Source organism: Drosophila navojoa, chromosome 3 (assembly GCF_054131105.1).
Source record: "Drosophila navojoa isolate 15081-1374.11 chromosome 3, UAZ_NAV_1.0, whole genome shotgun sequence".
Taxonomy (NCBI): Eukaryota; Metazoa; Arthropoda; class Insecta; order Diptera; family Drosophilidae; genus Drosophila; species Drosophila navojoa.
This window is the reverse complement of record NC_142891.1, coordinates 24,800,454-24,820,875: the sequence shown is the minus strand read 5'-3', so window position 1 is coordinate 24,820,875 and position 20,422 is coordinate 24,800,454. Positions and strand designations below refer to the sequence as shown.

Sequence of the window (20,422 nt, the reverse complement as noted above, 5' to 3'; positions counted from 1 at the left end):
TGTTTATTCAGTGGCAGGCGTGAGACTTGTGCTTCAAACACACCTCCAAAAGCCAATTCTCAAGTCTGGCAAATCGCATTAAGTGTGATAATTGAATATTTGGTTCAAACTAAGAAATTGGAGTAAAAAAACAAAAAATTAAGCAAAATGTTAACACGATTTTTAGAATACTTTTGCAGCACATTGAACCTACGTGAATTAGGAATTAGGAATTAAACCTGTTCAGATACTGTTATTCATTTGAATATTGAATAGAGCCCTAATTCTATAAAAATAGCCAATGTTGATGATGATTGTCATATGCAGATTATTCGTTTCGTTCAGAGTTCTGCGGTTGTATTCGTGTAAAGCTTTGATTAGATAACGTATCGAAATGAACTACTAAATACATTTACATTTGAATTGATCCTGAACTAGATAAAATATTCCTTTGGCCTAAAAATTATAATATATAGCTAGCTATTCTTTTCTGTACCTGTATTTGGTTCGAATGAAATCGCTCTTAATGGAAATTTTTTTTAACAATAACTTTCCTTCATGAACTGATCATGACTGATTGAACTAGTTCATGACTCAAAAATTATCAATTAGCAAGATTCGCTTTATACGTAAGCAAACAGAATGAATGCTAAATTTATATTTGATATTCAAGTCATTCCAGAAGTTATTCTTGGTCGGTTATATATGCTGAGCCCTAAAAAGCCAATCCCCAAATTAACAGCTCTTAACAAAAATACTTTTATTATGCTAATGCTGCTGAATGTGATGCAAAGAAATGATTTCCTTAGAATGTCTATATATAGTATATGTCGCCTCTAATTAAAACTAATTAAGACTACAGTTTTTGCTTCAAGATAAACAGACTTTAATCAAGCTGCTCTGTTTTTGACTTAAGTGTTGATTTTTATTGCTAGACCAGACGAGCACATGACTCGATCCTGAAAGCTGTGAAAATGACAATAAATCACAACATTCGCATCGGAACAGTACAATAAAAATCATGTGACAAGATTGTTGTACTTACGTCACATAAGAAAATTCCATTTTATTGTGGGGTTTCTTCGAATCCGCATTGCTTGGGCGTATCAGCAATAATTTTCGCAATCAATTGCAAATAAAAAATTCCACTTACAATTGGACCAAGCTGGAATGCAAGAAAATGAAATAAATTGCATTATATATGCTGAAGTTGAAGATGGTTTCTCAACAGATTCGTATTGATTTCTGTAGAGGTTAAGGAATAAATAAGTATGTAAATATGACCTTATCAACTATACAATACGAAGTTGAATAACATAATACAATTTTTATTTTTATTTATGGAAATTTATTTATATATTTGTAAATACATATTTATAAAAAAAATCAAAGGTGAAGATACATTGCAAAATGATCAGAAAATACATTGTTTATTAGCACGACAATAATTAGAAAATAATTATAGATATCAGAAATTGTATAAAATACTAGTTTTTCTTTCATATAATCGTAAAAAGCTGAATATATTACAAACATCTGTCGGTTAACGTAACGGTCCACAAAGTGCATACCGTTTCGAACCATACCGATTATAGATCACGATTAGCTCGTTCGATAGACGATCTATAAATGTATAAATATATCTGGGAAAACAAAATTATCTATTTTTTCTTATAATCGAGTATAATTGAACACGATTAGAGATAATATGTAACATCTAGATACAACAAGACTATAGGCAGCTCAAAGAAAGATTTTCAATTAATGGATAGCTTCGTGTTATCTATCGATTGTACTTAAACTTCAGTAATTAGCTCATATATGTATAAACTCTAGAATATGGTATCCCAAAATGAAGCGAATCAATATTTCCAAAGTCCACTCAGACCTGCGAGCTCTACCATACTTAGTGGATCACACCAGGTTCGGAATAAAATGTTTATGCAATTAATCTCAACATGCTTGCAATTAATTCTATAGAGTTTGAACCCCACACTAATGTGTTGGGCCTAAAACCAAAGTACAGTTTTTAGTACCTGTTTTTAATCGTGTCACTAACTAGTTAATAAGAGTGCTAATCATGTCATTACGTAGTTGGTTCTGCTAACTTATTTATGTGACATTCCGTGTTGTGGCTATGTCAGCTGTTGGCTATCCCAGAGTTTGGCGATGCCAAGTGTGGACTTTCACCTAAATCGCATTAATATTCTAAAACCGAGTCGTAGAGCGACAATACGCAGCACCTAATCGATTCGACTGACACAAGAGCACATTTGCCGAGTTCAAGGCAATCGGAAGAGTTTATGTGGGCGAGGGGCCTTGAGTGGCATTTGGTATTTGCATAGAGAATACGATTGCATATCGAATTGAGCTATTTATTAATATACAATAAAAAGTATCGCACAACTTGAGCCGGTATTCCCGGCGTTAGGCATGGCAAGAGACGGTGCCAATATCCTCCGTATCTTCATACATACATATATATCACAAAGCTAGAGGAGACTGGCAAAAAGGCCTGTCTGCTTTGGTAGAGTCGTACCGGTTTCTACCGAAGCCAAGCGATTGACATTGAAAACGTTTTAGTAACTGAAAAACGGGTTTTTCCCAAACCGGTTGACAATCGACTTTAGCGGCGGCTGCTGCAGCTGATGCCGATGTTGTCTAGTAAGAATCGCTAGCGGGCAGCCTCAGATCATAAGCTTCGTTATCGTTGCTGACGGCTGTGATGTCAGCGATTTATATTCAGAGCTCCCAATTGGTGTCAGCTGTGGGAGACCCATATATTCGCCCGTAGACGTTTGTTTAATCACAATGTTAACAAGCTCATGCTCATTATACGGACGGCATCGCTTTTTCGCTATACCCTGACTTCGTTGCAAAGGGGTAAACAAAGGAGGATATGATGATTTTGTGCAAATGTATGTAACAGGTAGGCTAGGTTTACCTCTTGAAGGGTATGTATTGCCGATCGTGAGTAAGAGCTTAAGCGGCTTAGTAATAACCGTCCGTTTACCTAATTCCATATCTCGATAGCATAAGAGCTAATTGCTTGGCATATTGATACATTTATAGGCAGTTTGTTTAGATTCACTGATTCATGATTATGGTTAATCTATAATAGGTATTACAACCTAGTGTTGAAAAATACATATAATTCACAAATAGTACAGAGATACATATCTAATTCTCCATGTTACTCTAGCAAACGTAAAGACGATTCCCAGAAGATAGTCTCTCCTTCCCCATTTATGCAATAAAATGTAATTAGGTTCAGACCCAACAAAGTCGATATTAAGAAATACCCTAAAACCTGCGCCGAGCTGGCTTTACAGTCATTCAATGCATGTTTTATGACAATATGTGAAAAAAACAAGCTTTAGTCAGAATGTCCGACCCTGCAGAAAAATAATAGATATAATAATATACGAATAGTAAAAAATCTTACGCCGTTTATAACTGAAACCAGGACATATGAATATGCTAAAGCATAAGTCTTTACCCGAGGTAGGAATGATGCTCCATTCTATCTATATAAATCTGTGAATTTCACTATCCCTAATAGTTGGGCACTCCCAACCAAATGATTCGCTCAGCTTTGTATAACATGGGGTAGACCATATACTAATTCAATTCCAATTCCAAATACTTACATACGATATTATCTATCATTCAAGTGCACATACTCAGCGTGTAGAGTGCTGACACGTTGTTAAGCTCGTTACCATAGGTTGATAACGTGTTTGATTTGTTATCGAGACCTTAACGCTTTGGACAGTTTGAAGTTAGTTGAGTTAGTCGAAACACCTGCACTAATATTTGCCGATAGAGGCGTCAGCATTTAGAAAAGACATATAGACACCCTAGTAGTATTATATAATAGTGCCAACTCTGACATCTGTTGTCCATTTTCTCCCTCTTTTCATATGTATGCATGATAACTTTTGCACACTTCAATAGTCCATCTTGTTCGTTGCTTAAGTGACACTAATTGTTGATTTCGACCACTGATTGAACTTAAACAAAGAATGTGATTGTTATGGATGTGTATTTGCATAAAATGTGCCCAGTGTTTGTCTTCATATACACATATACATACATACATATATTTGTAAGGGCAAAATTGTTGATCATTTGATAACTTCCTGGAATTTCGAATTCCGAGAATATTTATGCAGCTGCCGTTAGGTATTTTTCTAGTCGGGTCTTGAATCAGACTTCTTCAATTTGTTCAACAAATATGACCTTTTTGCTTCCCACATAAAATTAAAAACTTAACACAAAATAGCAATAGTTCAGAGTGCAAATTGATGTCAATTTTGATAGATAACATCTGGAGTACTACAGAGACTTACATACGAGTAATTACCAAGTCAAAGATTTCGATAGCAAATCAGACATATGTGTGTATACATGCCACATACAATTACGTGTCCGAGTGCCCTTTCAAGTTGACATATGTATGTAGCAGCTGAATTAGGTCTGGGTCATGGCGCCCTAATAACCCTCATATGAGGCCACCAGGCATTGGAAATTATTCCCCCAACGCAACAAAACAATAAACAACAATGAAAGCTTTCCATCCATCCAACTCCTGCCAGTGTTAGACCCTGGCTTTGTTGCGGTAATCACACATAAGTTTCGCTTTCCGACTGTGGAACATTCCGTTGCCTGACCGAGCACAACAACAATAACAACAACAACAAACAGAATTCAACTGCTCAGAGACTGTGTTATTAATTATTAATCGAGCGTTTCAAAAGGCCCACCAATTGTCTCCATGTGTGAATGCCTCTGCTTCCCCCTAGCTCTGTCTCTGCCCCTGTCTCTATCGTACCTCGGCTGACACATTGCGTGCAGCGGTCTAATTACATGGCGAAATTGTCTTTCCTTTGTCGAGCGCGCTGAACTTAAGAGGGCGGTATAATAGATATGATGACTATATGGGTCTAACGGTAGTTTGTGCTCCAGCGAATCGAATCGAATCGAATTGAACCCCACCCAACGCCTGTCGGTGAGCAATGGGCAAGTGCTTTAATGGCATTTACATGATTGATTTGTATACGATGGCTTTTAACCAAGTTAATGACGGGGAAGCGAAAAGCGTGAGTTTAAATATGGGTAAAGTTTTAAAATCGATTACAAAAATTACTATCGCCCGCTTCTGTTATCTTACTGTTAATTGCTCTCGATTCAAGAGAAATGTTCTGTCACTTGTTTTTCATTTGTGGTCAACTAATGCAATAGACTAATCATAGGGTAGCACAATTGGTTGCTTACCTTATGGGAAATTCCCATTAGAGGTTTGAGAGTGGGAGAAGGGTCTGATTGTAAATGAAGAGAAAGAGAGAGACAGATAGCATGAGATGAAACTAGAGAAAAGAAAACCGAGAAAGGAGAGGAAGAGAATGAACATTATATATGTCTATATCCTTATAAGCATATGGTAAAATCTATAAAGAATTCTACAAAGATTTTAACCAACATTTTAAAATTAAAGTAAAAAAAATTCACCAAATAATAGTACAATAACAGCTTGATAATTTTATTGGCCGGATGTTTGATTAAAATATGTATTTAGAAAGATTAGATTTCTTGGAATCACTCAAATTGTAAACGGTAAATAATTGTGATTATTATTGGGGCAAATTGTATTATCTATAACTGAAAACCTTGAACTAATTTCGCTTGACCTAACTCTACATATAAGGCAGATCAAATAACTAAACTATTTCATAGTGGATGTGTAAATATGTAATGTATTGTTGAATAGACTAACCAAATTAGAGTTTATCTATCTGACTCACTGGCCATAGCCATAAGCATTAATGAATGTCTACCTCCGGTCGACGTCTCAACGGCTCCACCAATTGCTACTTCACTCTCACTACTTGCCTGATCGGTCTGGGCCGACTTTTGGTATTTGCTTTACGTGGCTTCTATGAAACAATTTGATATGAGTTGCGGCGTGAGTTGTGGCTGCAATTCGGAAAAAACTTGTGAAGTACATATGTACAAGGCCCGGGTCTAGCGCAAGAGCTTAGCCTAGGGGAATGTTAGCCAGCGCCAACCGACCCTTAAGGAGCCCAGCCAGAACATACCTATGGTGTGCATGGGTATTTTTTGTAAGGCATGCGCGTGTGTGCTCAGTCGTGACCAAGTCAAATGAGCTTTAAGTAAACTGCCTGCGTACAGGACGACCTCACAGCTCGTCACCAATAACAGTAACAGTAACAATAACAATAACAATAACAACTCCAAGCCAACCAACACCCCACATGACCCACTTTGGCCAACATATATATGTACATGGATTTATATTCAGCATGTACATGCACATTTCTATGCGTTGTAACTTATCCATCATACAATCTGTTTTTCCTAAAACAGAAACTCATGCTCATTGATTAAAGAAAATCTTTAGGTAAGACTAAATTCCTATAAGGCAAGAAAGTTTGGGTTAAGTTTGAAAATTGCCTTTTGGTTTCTTTTGTTAAATGTATGTTAATCAGGCAGTAGTAGCATGTCTAAATTGTTGATTATGTTCTTTCAAAAGTTGGTGTATGTGGCGCAATGTTTACTAGATAGGAAATACTCATGGCTGCTAATGCAATCATTCTAGCATTTTTCCATATATGTAATTACGGAAGCATATATGCCTTATGAATGAATTGATTGATCGATTTTAATTTTTAATGATAAATGAAAAAGTTTTAGCAGTGCAAGCTGATAAGCATTCGTGTGTATCCCAAAAGTATATGTTACATACATACATATATGCAATTCTTAAATATATATACAAAAATTTTGAAATGCCTTTATACTTAAATTTTAAAAAATTAGTATTAATTAGATTTTACACATTTTATAAGATTTGGTATCAAAGCATATGAGTTTGCTGAAGACTACCTCAAACGAAATGAAAAATGTCATTTGGCTATTAATTATAAGTAGCTCTATCTACTTGATTCTTGAATTGGATCTGTAAGATTTGATGTAGAAGCTAAGCAAATGTGCAAGGAGGGCTCGTCCACCCTTGGCTCATTCTCCCTATACTCGTTTTTTATATACTCATTCTCCCTATGCTCGCTCTATCTGCTTTCGCCCACGCTATGCTTATTCCCCTTATGGTTTCTTTCGCCCGCGCTATGATCTTCTTCTCCCTGAGCTCATTCTCCCTCTGCTCGCTCTCCCTATGCCCGTTCTTCCCGTGCTAGCTCGCTGTACTTCGGCCAATCTTCTGTACTGACTAAATGAAATTAGAGCTCTACACGGGCGAACGCACTTCTGATATTTCTTCAAACAAAGAAAGCCACTTTCGTAAACCATTTGAAGACATACAAATGCAATCAGGAAAGGATTATAAAGCTTGTATACACTCAATACATCGTTTATTATGCCATAATTGCATTGCATTTAGCAATTCTATTAGTTAGTTACATTATTTAACTGGCCTGATCATCATTTGCACAAACTGCAATGACGTTGTGTGCCAAGTCTTCCATTGAACGCCAACACTATGCGCATATTGTGCGGTTCTGTACACTCCATTTAGATTACTAAAAAAGACATTAACGAAAATTGATTCAGTGATAGAGATTATTTGTAAAGAGCATCCGTTTACCTGCTATGACATTTGTTGTGCCACCAACCAGACTTGTACAACTTAGCGCAATTTCGTATAGGATCATTATCCCTATCATAGTCAGGTGTGGAGAATCTCGATTTGCGATAGTAATCCATGGCATCACCTGCATTCCCTGAATATTCGTCCGCTGTTTTTAGCATATAATCTTCATTGGGTCCGCCAATTCGAAAGTTACCATATCGTGCATATCGAACTTCATTGTGCATATTCTTCAAATATATATACAATTCGTGCTGTCGGAAACTTGTTAACAGGTGAAGCTTATCAAGACCGATGAAAAACTCATGATTTGAATTGCCAAAGCCCGCACAATACTCGTGAATATTCCTGTTGAAGTTCTCTGAGCCATCAATACGACGCTGAATCACAATCCAGCCGGGTCCAGCCAGACTCGAATCACACGACACGTAGAAAGGATTCATGCCAGGCACTTGAATTTCGACTTCATCTCCCTGTTCTCCAATGCAACTGGAGGGCTTTTCTTTTTTTTTCTCTGGTGGTTTTTTAATCTCTTTAGCTATCGGTACTGTAGGTGCTATGGTAGTTGTAGTTGTAGTTGTAGTTGTAGTTGTAGGCTCTGTAGGCACATTGGCAGCTTCTTTAGATTTCTGTTCAGATATTTCAGATGCTTTGTTTTGCCATTCCTTGAGTTGATCCTCTAGATTTTGGATCTTGTCCAAAATCGCCTGGTTGGCGCTCATCATTTTCTCTTGAGTCAAGCAATCCTTTTGTTCTGGCATGCATAACATAAGTTGTTTATCCAAAGATTCAATAGTTGCGTCTTTGATTTGAATTGTCGCAATCAAATCGTTGAATTGATGCTCTTTCGAACGAACCGAGGCTGCATATTGCAGCAGCGGCTTGACTATCTTATAACAATAGCTACCGCATTCCGAGTCCTTGATTCTTTCGTCGACGCATTCCTACAATATATCAGTTTTAGTCATTATTATATAATGTGTGTCTACAATGCCAGAAATCCGTATCACTTGTTAACATCATTTTAGTTAACACAGACTTTTAAATGAAAGACTCACTTCATTTTTACCTAAGGCACCTGACAAGGACAATAATAATATTAGCAATAGCTTGTGAAAAATATACATTTAAAAAATATGAAAATAAAATTTGTATTCAGCACGGCCAGAAGTTAGAAAGAAACTGATTTGCGCTGAAATTTGTGCGAAAAGATTAGCTCATAACCGAATTTAATGCTGCGAATTATCTAGACAATGGCTTAGGTCAGGCTTTCACTATCAGTTTTTCAATTATCAGTCAAAAAATAGATGCATAATCCCAAGCTCCTAGCCCCATATAACTTAATAAAAGCCCCATTTCGATGCTAGGTCAATGCCGAAGAATATTACAATATATATGTATATAATTTATATGTTTATTAAAATAAAATAATAATTTTAAAAAATTAATAATATATAATGAACAATAAATAAATAATTTAATAACAATAATAATAGTTTTATTCTTCAACCAATCTTTGAAAGAATCGCAAGCCTGCTTTCAGCAAATGCACTTAAATCAGTGTAGTAATTAGCACTAAAAACTTTACCGTGTTTCCCAATTGATTTTTGGTCAACGACAACAGCTGTGGGGTTTGTCACTTCAGTGAAACCCATAATGAATGGCATCTGCAAAAAAAATATATATTACTTTTCTACAGAAATTTGAAATCATAAGAAGAAAAAAGTATAAAAAAAACCACACAAGTGTCAACGAATGACCTTCATATTGTTTAAGGTTGCAAACAATTTTCTAAGCTTAAGCGAATCATAGAAAATGTTGAGTTGACCCAAGTCTATTTGGCAGTCTTCAATTTCTCCCCACTTTGAAATGGAGAGTAGAAATACGAAAAGAAGAGAGGACGAAATGAAAGAATAATACAGAAGAAAGGTGATCAGAGAAGAGAAGCGCAGAGAAAATATGAGAATAAGAAAAGAGATGAAAAGAGGACAGTCAGTTAAGAAGAAAGGTCAAAGTAAAATCTGAAAAAAGATTAGATGAATATAAGAACACAAAAATGATATTTCTCTGAGATTAAATTTTGTTCTGGAAATCACAAATTCTAAAAGAATTCTATATTTAAATATATATTGATGATTGCTCTGTCCACACTTAACTTAAAGGCAACAATCAATCTAGATGGTTCAGGCCCTATGTTTCAAAATAGGCATATCAATATCAATTATGTGTTCGATGTCTCATTTATTGAATAAACCAGTTCTGGAATGTGAGCTTACAAAATAATTATTATCCATCAGAGTTGCACTTGCATCGATATCAATACCTCAGATAATGCAATCAATACCTCAGTTAATGCAGTAACACATATTTCAAAGGTAACTCAGCGGCACTGTATACCGTGCTGATAGTGGATGGAATATACCTAGGCGAGAAATCGAAGCGTTGCGTGCCATTTGCTCTTAGCAAATAGTTTTTCAGCAACCGGCGGTGCTCATTGGCGAGGTAAACAAACATTAATTTTTTATTTCGCTAAAAACGCCCAATAAATCGAGCGAGTTCCCAGTGGGGCCAGGCGAACTTCTCCCCCATGGGGCACATTAAAGATTCAACATTTATCCACTTTGGCGCCACTGGCAGCAATCGAGCGACGCCTCCAGGCCAATTAGATGACATGCAATATGCACAGAGACTTTGGTTACTAGAGACAATGCTACCTCCATACACATGTATGTATGTATGTATATTCAGCCCTGTGCTGAGTTGCGTCTCTCTGGAATTTGTTTTCTGTTCTCTGACTCTTTATCAAGTGTCAAATCGATTAAAACAGTTTGTCACGTTCCTTAATTGCGCGACTCAGCAGACAAATGTTACCTTATTTACAGCCCGCGAATTGTGGTGGCACCTAAGCGAATAACCCAAATATCAAGTGAAAGTAAAACACTCATTCGAAGTGCAAAAATGGAAGCTTGAGTCATTGGCACAGATATAAACTCAGCTAAAGCGAAAGTTATTCTTAGCTTGATGAGTGCTGTGATGCCACGCCCTGCTCTACACATCATGCTGCTAGACCTGACAGATTGTGGATATATTTATAAAAAGTAATTTCCGCTTCTACTCATTCAGATAGTTGATGCTTCTTTATAATTAATAATTGCTTGACTTTGTCTAATCTTTAATTTGAAACTAAAATTTCCTGACAATGTTGACAAATGCCAAATAGGTACATAAATATATAAAATTTTGTTTAAAGAATTTGCCGAAAATATACTCTCAAACATTTATTTAGAGTTAGGTAGATAAGTTCTATCATCTACTCTGACAAGCTCTGTATTCCTCTCAGCCTAAAGAGGTTCTGATTTTCCTTTCATACTGCCAATAGCTAAAGTAAACAGAGATTGCCTCATTCATGACAAGCGCAGATATTATTATTCGCATTTCGCAATCGTTGAACTGTCAATCGATCTGCAATAAATTAATAAATACAAAAAAATAAATATATCAGAAAACTTGGTGAAGTGGGCGCGTTTCGCCTATTACAGACGGTGCAATCGAATATCTTATCGGGCAGGTCCAAGATAAGGTACGTATAGCAGTCCCAGCTCTGGCAAGAAGAAAATGCCACGAAATGGAGTAAACATAACCTAGTTTGTGGGACAGCAGAGTGTCGCCACCGGCTATTGCCAATTAGGGAATTGAAGTTAGAAGTCATCCGACTAAACAACAACAACGAAGTCACTCACCTACAATGTGACCGAGAGACCCAGAGACCCTAGACGCCCCACAAAGACAACAAACAGAAATTTGCAGGGTCTGATAATTATATTTGTTTAGAGCAGAGCTGGAGTTTGTCGCTGTTGTTGTTGTTGTCATTGTCATTATTATTGTTATTGTTGATGTGGCAGTAATAAATTGCTTTAGAATGCGCAATCTCGCTAATGACCCAATTAAAATGATGGCAAAGGCTTTCACCGGTAGGTCGCGTTGACGTTGATCAAAATTTCAGGCCGCCTACCGAGGGTATGTTGGCACATTAATCTGAAATCAAGCTGTACAAGGACATGACAGACAGACACGAACAATGCCAGGGCCTGTCCAGAGTTGAATCGGGGAAACCCTTGACACGCAAACCGCGCTATACACATGAAAAAAAAACAAGTAAGAAAGCTCTAGTCGAGACTGCTCGACTACGAGATCCCCTGAACCCTACAAGCAACTGATATTTCAATAATAGTTAGCACACACACACGCACACGCACACACACACACGCATATAAACAAACACACGCACACACATACACATACAAACAAACACACGCGTACACACACACTCACATATACAGGCGATTGCGCTTGGGTTGCGCTGCAATGTTGGCAATAAATGAAAACTTATTTGTTGAATAATTTAATTTCTAGACCTACGATCGTAATGAAACTTTCAGAACGTAATCATAATGTTAAAATGTATGTGTATACCGATGCACAAATCTCTCGTATTTGATATACGACTTTTACAAAGTTGAGGGTGAGGGGGTGGATTTAGGGGTGGGGGGTAAATTTTAACAAAAACCGAAATTGTATAAAATTCATCTTAATATACATTTTAAATTTGGAGACTCTAGCCTGAAAGATGTAGGAGATAAAATTTTTTAACTGATCTTCGATAAGGTTTTTTATCGATAAAAAAAGTATCGGAATGAGTTATCGTTTTTTAGTGATAAACTCGATATGCGCGCGATATATACGGACATTTTAATAAAAAGTTTAAGGCTCTAGCTCTTATATCTTCTGAGATCGACGCGTTCATACATACGGACAGACGGACGGACGGACGGACGGACGGACAGACGGACAGACAGACGGACAGGGCCAAATCGAATCAACTCGTCGCCCTGATCAAGAATATATATACTTTGTGGGGTCTGCCACGCCTCCTTCTGCCTGTTACATACATTTTAACAAAACCATTATACCCTGATTTCCCATTTTCAATGGGTTCAGGGTATAAAAAAAAAAAACGAATACGAAACATACCGCTATAAAAACAACATTTTTTAGTCGCAATCACAATTTGCAAAGTGAACTTGGGCGGAAAGTGAAGTGACCCAACACAGTGTGGCTTCTTTCATAAATAGCTAAGTAGATACAATGACCGCATGACGCCATCCGTCGCAACAACAACAACACCAACAATAAAGCTGAAAGCTTTTGCCATGATTCAAGGTCGACAGGTGGCAGGAGTCGCCGATCCTCACTCCCTTGTTAGATAACCTTGAGCTGGAGCAGTTTTCTGCAATTTTCCTGAATAGTTTGCTAGCCTTAATGGGGCTCACCTTGATATTGTGTGTGGAAACCTAAGACTAGCCTCTGCACAGTCCCATTAACCTGTCCCGCTGGCCAACCCATTCGCGTTAGCCAGTTTATGACATGCAAATTGTCTTGACAGCTCACAATTGACAGCTTGATTGAGAACTCATCGAGCAAATGGACATCAAATCCACGTCAATTCAATGCAAATTATCAAAGCTTCCATTTGACATTCCCGCAATTGTCTAAGAATCTGACCTTTAATCTTACGCTACCTACGGAAGTAAACTTACGAAGCTATGAACAATTTATAGCAATTTATAGCTTAACCCTCAACATTATATTTCTGGCAATGAATTTTGTTTTTAGTAATTTCGGGTTTTCATATTTTATAATTTTTTTTATAATAATAATGACTGTATTTTAAAGAAGAAAACATTCAGGACTAGTAAACAACAAAAATATTGAAAAATAAAACTAGCTATATGTATATATAATAAAATATAAAATAAATTACAAAAAAAAAAATAAATAAAAAAATTTGTTAAAAAATAGTTTTTTTTTTGGCACAATTTTAACATTTACATTAACTTAAAATAAATTTATTCCAAACATTTTATTTAAATAATAAAAATGATATAATGAAATTCTTCTAGTATGCCCATAGGTTTATATAAATTTAATAATAAAAAAAATATATTAATTAATTAATAAAAAAATAATAGTATATAAAATAAATTGATATATTAGTTATTTATTTTATTAGAATATCCTTATATGTATTCTTAAAAAGTTTATTCAAATTTGTAAAAAAAAAAAGAGAGAAATAAATAAATGAATCAATCAAATAAAATAATATTAATTTAAATTATTTAAGCAAAATATAATTATTTTTATTATTACACTTTCCTGATTTTCAATCATTTCATCTTCTATTTATTCTTTTGCAGTGAGACGGAGCGTTACAAGAAAACAAAGTGGCAAGATTTGCGTGTGGGGGATATTGTTCATCTGTCCAACAATGAGACAGTGCCTGCAGATATTTTGCTACTGCGCACCAGCGATCCGCATGGCGTTTGTTACATTGACACATGCGACCTGGATGGTGAAACGAATCTGAAACGCCGTGAGGTATGTTTACCTACATATGCATACATATCTATCAAAGGGCTGTGCACCTGGCGTATAACTGTGCCACTGTTTGGGGTTACGTGGGAATGATGTGAATTTGTACTCTATTTTCGTTTTGTTTTGCGCTTGTCTTGTGCAATTTGCAGGTTGTACGTGGCTTTACGGAGAGGCAGAACGTGTTTGTGCCCAGCAAGTTTATAAGCTGCGTAGAGGCGGATGCGCCAACAACAAAGCTGTATAGATTCCATGGGGCCTTAATACATCCAACTGGGGAACGCGTACCCATATCGACCGAGTGCCTTTTGTTAAGAGAGAGTAGACTGAAGGTTCGTTCGTTCGCTCGTTCATTCATCTCTCAAATTCTAATCAAACTTTTACGTTCTTACAGAATACGGACTACATTGAGGGCATTGTCGTCTATGCCGGACATGAAACAAAGTCCATGCTGAATAATAGTGGGCCAAGGTACAAACGCTCCCAGGTGGAACAGCAAATGAATATTGATGTGATATGGTGAGCATTATCACTTGAATACAATTTCAATCAGGACTACAAGAATACTAAACATCGCAGCTGGGAGGGCGGTTGAAAATAAATATGATATCAATATAATACGATATACCAGCAGTACAACTTTCTTTTGAATATCAAACCAAAAGCTAAACGGGTTTGTCAAATCCATTGAAAATCATGTTTCGATTAAATAGCTTGAATAAGCTTATTGTGAGCTGTAATTAATTCTTAGGATTCCAAAGCTGAATTGATAGTCTCTCAAGGTTCACTTTATGTTCCTGTTTCTTCTACAGATTGAATGTTAAATTTATTGGTCAATATTTTGAGAATTTCATATTTCATTTTCAGTATTGTTAACGTTTTAATAGATCTGTTAAACGTTTGCGACAAAAAACCCAAAAATTCGCCATTGACTTAAAAGAGACTTAAAATTTGCTTTGAGATGCTGAATCTTAGATAACGATTCCCAAGGCTGAAACAGAATTACAAAATATCAAATCAGAGCTTTGAGTATACTTTTGTGATATTACATAGAAATATGTTATAGTTTATATAATATTATATATATTAAATCATTAAATGCTCTCAATAATCTACAACTTGGCGAATTCTTATAACGAACTTTGCAAATCATGCATTTATGAGTTTATTTTATATTTATAGTCAAGACACAAATATATGAATCATGTCGTATTATCAACAGTTAGTAAGTCATGTGCATAATACAATTATAATATGTTATTGCGAATGGATATTATAGATAGAAGAGCAGTTATGGAAATATTTTATTATGAGGAAGAAAACCTAATAATAAACATTCAAAAATAACAAATGCAAAAGTTTTGTAGACTTGAATATATAAATATATTTTTTATAAAAATGAGGTTGCGTCTATAATTATATATTTAACATATAATAATAATATATATACTAATATATTAAATATTTTATATACTTGCAGGTGTGTGATAATATTGTTGATCCTTTGTGTTGTTGGCGCCATCGGGTGCACCATGTGGCTGCGTTCGTTTGAGAATTTCCCCGTGCCCTATTTACCGTTCGTCGTGGACGCTGCCTACGAGGGCATGCTGACCTTCTGGACGTACATTATCATACTGCAAGTGATGATACCGCTCTCGCTGTACGTGACCATTGAGCTGTGCAAGATACTGCAGGTGTATCACATACACAACAACCTCGAGCTGTACGACGCGGACACCAACAAGCAGACGGAATGCCGCGCCATGAACATAACTGAGGAGCTCGGCCAGATACAGCACATATTTTCGGATAAGACCGGCACACTGACCGAGAACAAGATGATCTTCCGCCGTTGCGTGGTAAACGGCACCGACTACAACCATCCGCCATCGGAGCTGGAGAAGCTGTACGCCAAGCCGGGTGCGCCAGCTCCACCGCTCATACCCAACGAGACGCTGCAGGACGATATGCAGAGACTGGCCGGTGTGGGCAACGGTGCCTATCTGGCGCCCCATGCGCAATGCATACAAGAGTTCCTTATTGTGCTGGCCATTTGCAATACGGTCATCGTGAGTGCGGCGCCACATCGAGATCTCATGAATGCCAGCGGCATCATTGAGTTGCACCAAAACAGCAGCAGCCCTGCCACGGGCCCCACGCCGTCCACTCTCAAGCACCTGCGGCCGCGCAACAAATTGGTGACGACGACAACAACGACGACCACCATCATCAATGGCGTGCCGCAGGCCGGGCCGATGGCTCTGCCCACGGATCGTTATACACGGCTGGCCGAGTCGCGCTCCGTGACTCCGTCGCCGCCGCCCAATCTATTGTTTGCCATGCCTGCACAGGGTCATCAGCCCACGCTCTCGCCGATCAGCAGCTCGCCAGAGTCCACGCCCAATTCGGAGTCCCCATCGCCGCCCATGAAGAGTAAGGCGCTGTCCAACAGTATTTCGCCCACGGGTCGCGCCAAGGCTGTGATCAACTCCAAGATAACCAGCATAGCCACGTTTCTAAATGCCAAGACGCACGGCAAGCGCATGAAGATCGAGTGAGTGCTAGCTGAGGATTATATATACAGCTGATCCCATATTTATTTATTCCCTACTCCATTTTCAGCCAAACCAAGACTCAGACCATTTACAGAACTGCCGATGGACGTCCCTTGTACGAGGCGGAGAGTCCTGATGAGCTGGCGCTGGTGAATGCTGCCTATAGCTACGACTGTTGCTTGCTCAATCGCAGTCCGAATCACATCCTAGTGAGCATGCCAACCGCTGGCGCTACCCTGGAGTATGAGATACTCAAGATACTGCCGTTCGATTCAAGCCGCAAATGCATGTCAATAGTTGTTAGGCAAACGGGCACCCAGGAGATTGTCCTTTATACAAAGGGTGCCGACAGCTCCATTATGCCCGTCCTGGCGCCCTGCGCTCCAAACAGTCCCGAAGGTAAAATAAATACCAACTATACTTTAAGGAATGCCCAATTTATTATTTAATATTAACCTTTTCCCAATCTCTTCTATAGCCATACTGCGCGAGCAGACGCAGCAGCAGCTCGATCGCTATGCTCGAGAGGGTCTGCGTATTCTGGTCATGGCGAAGCGTACATTGAATGCCTCCGATTATACGGACTGGTGGGCTCGTCACCAGGAGATTGAAATGTCGCTGGAAAATCGCGAGAGACGCCTGCGTGAATCATTCGCCAGTTTGGAGAGCAACTTGACGCTGCTGGGTGCCACGGGCATTGAAGATCGCCTACAGGATGGTGTGCCCGAGACAATAGCTTCCCTGATCTCGGCGGGTATTTCCGTGTGGGTCCTGACAGGCGACAAGCCGGAGACGGCCATCAACATTGCCTACTCGGCCAAGCTCTTCACCCAACAAATGGAGCTGATCAAGTGAGTGCATCAATAAGATTTTTGTGACCACAAATTCAATCATTTTGCATCGATGTAGACTTACTGCTCGATCCCGCGATGCGGCTGAGACGGCCATCAACTTTTACTTGACTGAAATGCGGAATGCAAAGGCGGTCAGCTCCACAGGATATAGCTTAGCGCCGCGCTGCAAGCCCCGCGCCTTGGTCGTGGATGGCAAAACACTGACATTTATTTTGGACCCCAAGTAAGTTCGTGCATAATCCTAAACTAAGTGCCTGGCTTCAATGCTTGTTTCTTGCAGATCCAAACTGACTCTGCCTTTTTTGAAGCTGGCCAAAGGCTGTGCTTCGGTGCTTTGCTGTCGCTCGACCCCATTGCAGAAGGCATACCTGGTGAAGGTGGTCAAGGAGGAGCTCAATCTGCGCACTCTGGCCATCGGGGATGGAGCCAACGATGTCTCAATGATACAAATGGCAGATGTGGGCGTCGGTATCTCTGGCCAGGAGGGCATGCAAGCAGTGATGGCATCTGATTTCACTCTCTCACGATTCCGTTACTTGGAGCGTCTGCTGCTCTCGCATGGCTATTGGTGCTACGATCGCCTGGCCCGCATGATTCTCTACTTCTTCTATAAGAATGCGGTAGGCAAAACAGACAGATTTAAGATCTAAGGATCGGTTCGAGCTCTAGTGGATTTGTATTTGGTCTTGCAGGCTTTCGTTTTTCTTATATTCTGGTATCAATTATACTGCGGCTTCTCCGGCTCTGTGATGATGGACCAAATGTATCTAATGCTCTACAACCTATTGTTCACATCCCTACCTCCTCTAGCGATTGGCGTCTACGATAATCGTGTGCCGGAGGACTTGCTACTGAAAAATCCATATCTCTACAAGAATGTAAGTAACAGAGCAGCAGCATATTGATTTTTATAAATAATAACAACAACAAAAAATAATGTTTTAGGGTCGCTTGGGTCTTGCATATAGACCGCATGACTTTTGGGTGATTTTGCTGGATGCGCTCTACCAATCACTTGTCATCTTCTTTGTCACCCTCTGCGCCTATGCGGAAAGTGAAGTGGGAATCTGGGAATTCGGCACAACTATAACGGCGAGCTGTCTGTTTGCGAATTTGCTGCACTGTTGCATTGAGATACGTTCCTGGGTAAGCGAGGCCTGAACACACATTTCCGAGTGCTATTGACATATTTTATTCTCTTCTCCACAGACGGTGCTGCATGTCCTTTCGATTGCGATTAGTCTGGGCCTATTTTACCTCTTCTCCATTGTGTACAACTCTATGTGCGTGAATTGCTTCGGACTGCCCTCCACCTACTGGGTCATCTTTAAATGCTTTGCATCTCCGGTGCACTGGCTGGTTATAATGTTGTCCACGGTAGTTGCTGTGCTCCCTCGGTAAATTGACTGCATAATTGCATCCTTTGTTCGTTTGCTAATGAATGCACTCTCTATCGACTCTGTCACCCCAGCCTGGTCTTTCGCACTGTGCGTACCTCGATGTGCCCCGACGACAGCACCAAGGTCATACTACAGAGTAAACGCGAGCGCAGCAGAGGTGAGGGTTTGTTAGTAACGTGGTCGCGCTCGACGTCAGCATCATCAATTTATAGGTAAAAGGCACAAATGATATCGCACAGGATTGAAATTGCAAGTTGCATTTGAATGATTTGATTATACTTTAGCAATGCATGCACGCACCATTACGTAATTGCGTTTCATTTTTAATTTTTATTATTTTGTGTCCTTTTATTTATATATTGTAGCTATCTTAATTAACTGAAAGCCAACTTCTCTTTATCCACCCAAGTATAATAATATCTAATGTTCGATCTCTTGCAGAATCGCCGATTATGGGTCTAAGAATCAGATTATAAATACGATTACCTGATCCAGTGCCAAACGGCGAAACTTTCAGCCGCGACATTCAAGCAAAAGCAAACAAACCAACCGTTCAGAACCCTATAACTATAACAAATGTACTTTTAGTTTTAATATGTGGCCTTTCGACACCGATTAGCATAATTTGTATTCTGCAGTTAAATAGACTAGCTCTAACTATTTCGTTTATCATAGATACATTTAGAAGCAATTTAAATAGAATGTAAATGAGTTACCCACATAATCCCCATTAGAGAGCGTAATGAATTAGACGTTTTAGTTCGAATTTTCGCCTTATAATTCAGCAACAATTATATGTATGTCTTCATCAATTAATATTTATTTGTATATAAGTAGGAAGTTAATGTATGTATGTATTTGCCTATGCGTATTTAGTGCACTTAGCCACCTAGCCTAGCGCAATCCTAACACTTGCAACGGAACTCTAATTAAACTCAACTGATTAACATAATATCCTATGGAATCATGTGTACGCATATAATGCCATTGGATTAATAAGGCATAGATTACACATATGTATGTACTATACTATATATATGCATATATTTATATATATATCATATGTATAGAATAGACGAAATCTTTAAATACTGGACAATTCAAACATAACCGAACAGCAATGTTCAATGTTCGTGAAAAGGCTGTGATTCTACACTCATGAGAAATATATCTATACATAAGAGACACCAATTTACAATTTTTAGTTGCATTATGTCAAGTATTACAAACAAGCAAATGGAAAAAAATGAAAGTAAGAATTTTGTTCATAGTTTCCTGCGTAAGCAAATGAATTTTTCTATATTTTTTAATTACATAAACATTTAAGTTAATATAATCATTACATAGCTGTTCTAAACTATTTACCTTAATTATATGTATAGCGTTTTGATAGAGAACACTATAACAACAATAAAAACTGCAATAACATTGTGTGTGTTAAAAAATAAACCTTAGCGGAATATATACATTGTTGAAAAGCAAATCAAATGAAAAACAAATAGAAAACATTTAAACAAAATAAATGTATATTTACTTAAAACACGACTCACTGATTTGACTTTTATGTATATAGTGCGGGAT

The 20,422-nt window shown here is 38.1% G+C and overlaps 2 protein-coding genes across 7 annotated transcripts in view; one reads left to right on the top strand and one right to left on the bottom strand.

The window, feature by feature from the left end:
* Positions 1 to 20,329, top strand: part of LOC108649807 (phospholipid-transporting ATPase VD) — a 37,514-nt gene extending 17,185 nt beyond the window's left edge. For 5 of the 6 annotated variants that reach the window (XM_089257071.1, XM_089257072.1, XM_030385295.2 and 2 more), the window contains exons 3-15: positions 13,858 to 14,038; positions 14,185 to 14,364; positions 14,427 to 14,551; positions 15,513 to 16,586; positions 16,655 to 16,986; positions 17,066 to 17,438; positions 17,497 to 17,664; positions 17,722 to 18,061; positions 18,134 to 18,319; positions 18,387 to 18,587; positions 18,651 to 18,838; positions 18,913 to 19,053; positions 19,283 to 20,329. In XM_089257071.1, coding sequence (XP_089113197.1) covers positions 13,858 to 14,038; positions 14,185 to 14,364; positions 14,427 to 14,551; positions 15,513 to 16,586; positions 16,655 to 16,986; positions 17,066 to 17,438; positions 17,497 to 17,664; positions 17,722 to 18,061; positions 18,134 to 18,319; positions 18,387 to 18,587; positions 18,651 to 18,838; positions 18,913 to 19,053; positions 19,283 to 19,331 — 3,538 coding nt within the window. In that variant the 3' untranslated portion in view covers positions 19,332 to 20,329. The remainder of the gene's footprint in view (positions 1 to 13,857; positions 14,039 to 14,184; positions 14,365 to 14,426; positions 14,552 to 15,512; positions 16,587 to 16,654; positions 16,987 to 17,065; positions 17,439 to 17,496; positions 17,665 to 17,721; positions 18,062 to 18,133; positions 18,320 to 18,386; positions 18,588 to 18,650; positions 18,839 to 18,912; positions 19,054 to 19,282) is intronic. The other variant, XM_089257073.1, reaches the window with a different exon arrangement.
* On the bottom strand, positions 7,363 to 8,768 carry LOC149091925 (ficolin-1-like). The gene is made up of 3 exons (XM_089258138.1): positions 8,662 to 8,768; positions 7,601 to 8,547; positions 7,363 to 7,535 (listed from the first exon to the last, which is right to left on the bottom strand). Exons 1-3 carry the CDS (start codon positions 8,728 to 8,730, stop codon positions 7,418 to 7,420), a joined length of 1,134 nt encoding a protein of 377 aa, XP_089114264.1. The 5' UTR covers positions 8,731 to 8,768; the 3' UTR covers positions 7,363 to 7,417.
* Positions 20,330 to 20,422: the final 93 nt, after the last annotated feature.

What these genes read in the sequence shown, in the direction of transcription:
- LOC149091925 (XM_089258138.1), bottom strand. Translation starts at nt 8,730, where the DNA reads ATGTATATTTTTCACAAGCTATTGCTAATATTATTATTGTCCTTGTCA. An exon ending in GTGCCTTAGGTAAAAATGAA is followed by an intron (nt 8,548 to 8,661) that starts GTGAGTCTTTCA and finishes GATATATTGTAG; the next exon opens with GAATGCGTCGACGAAAGAAT. An exon ending in CACAACAAATGTCATAGCAG is followed by an intron (nt 7,536 to 7,600) that starts GTAAACGGATGC and finishes TGTCTTTTTTAG; the next exon opens with TAATCTAAATGGAGTGTACA.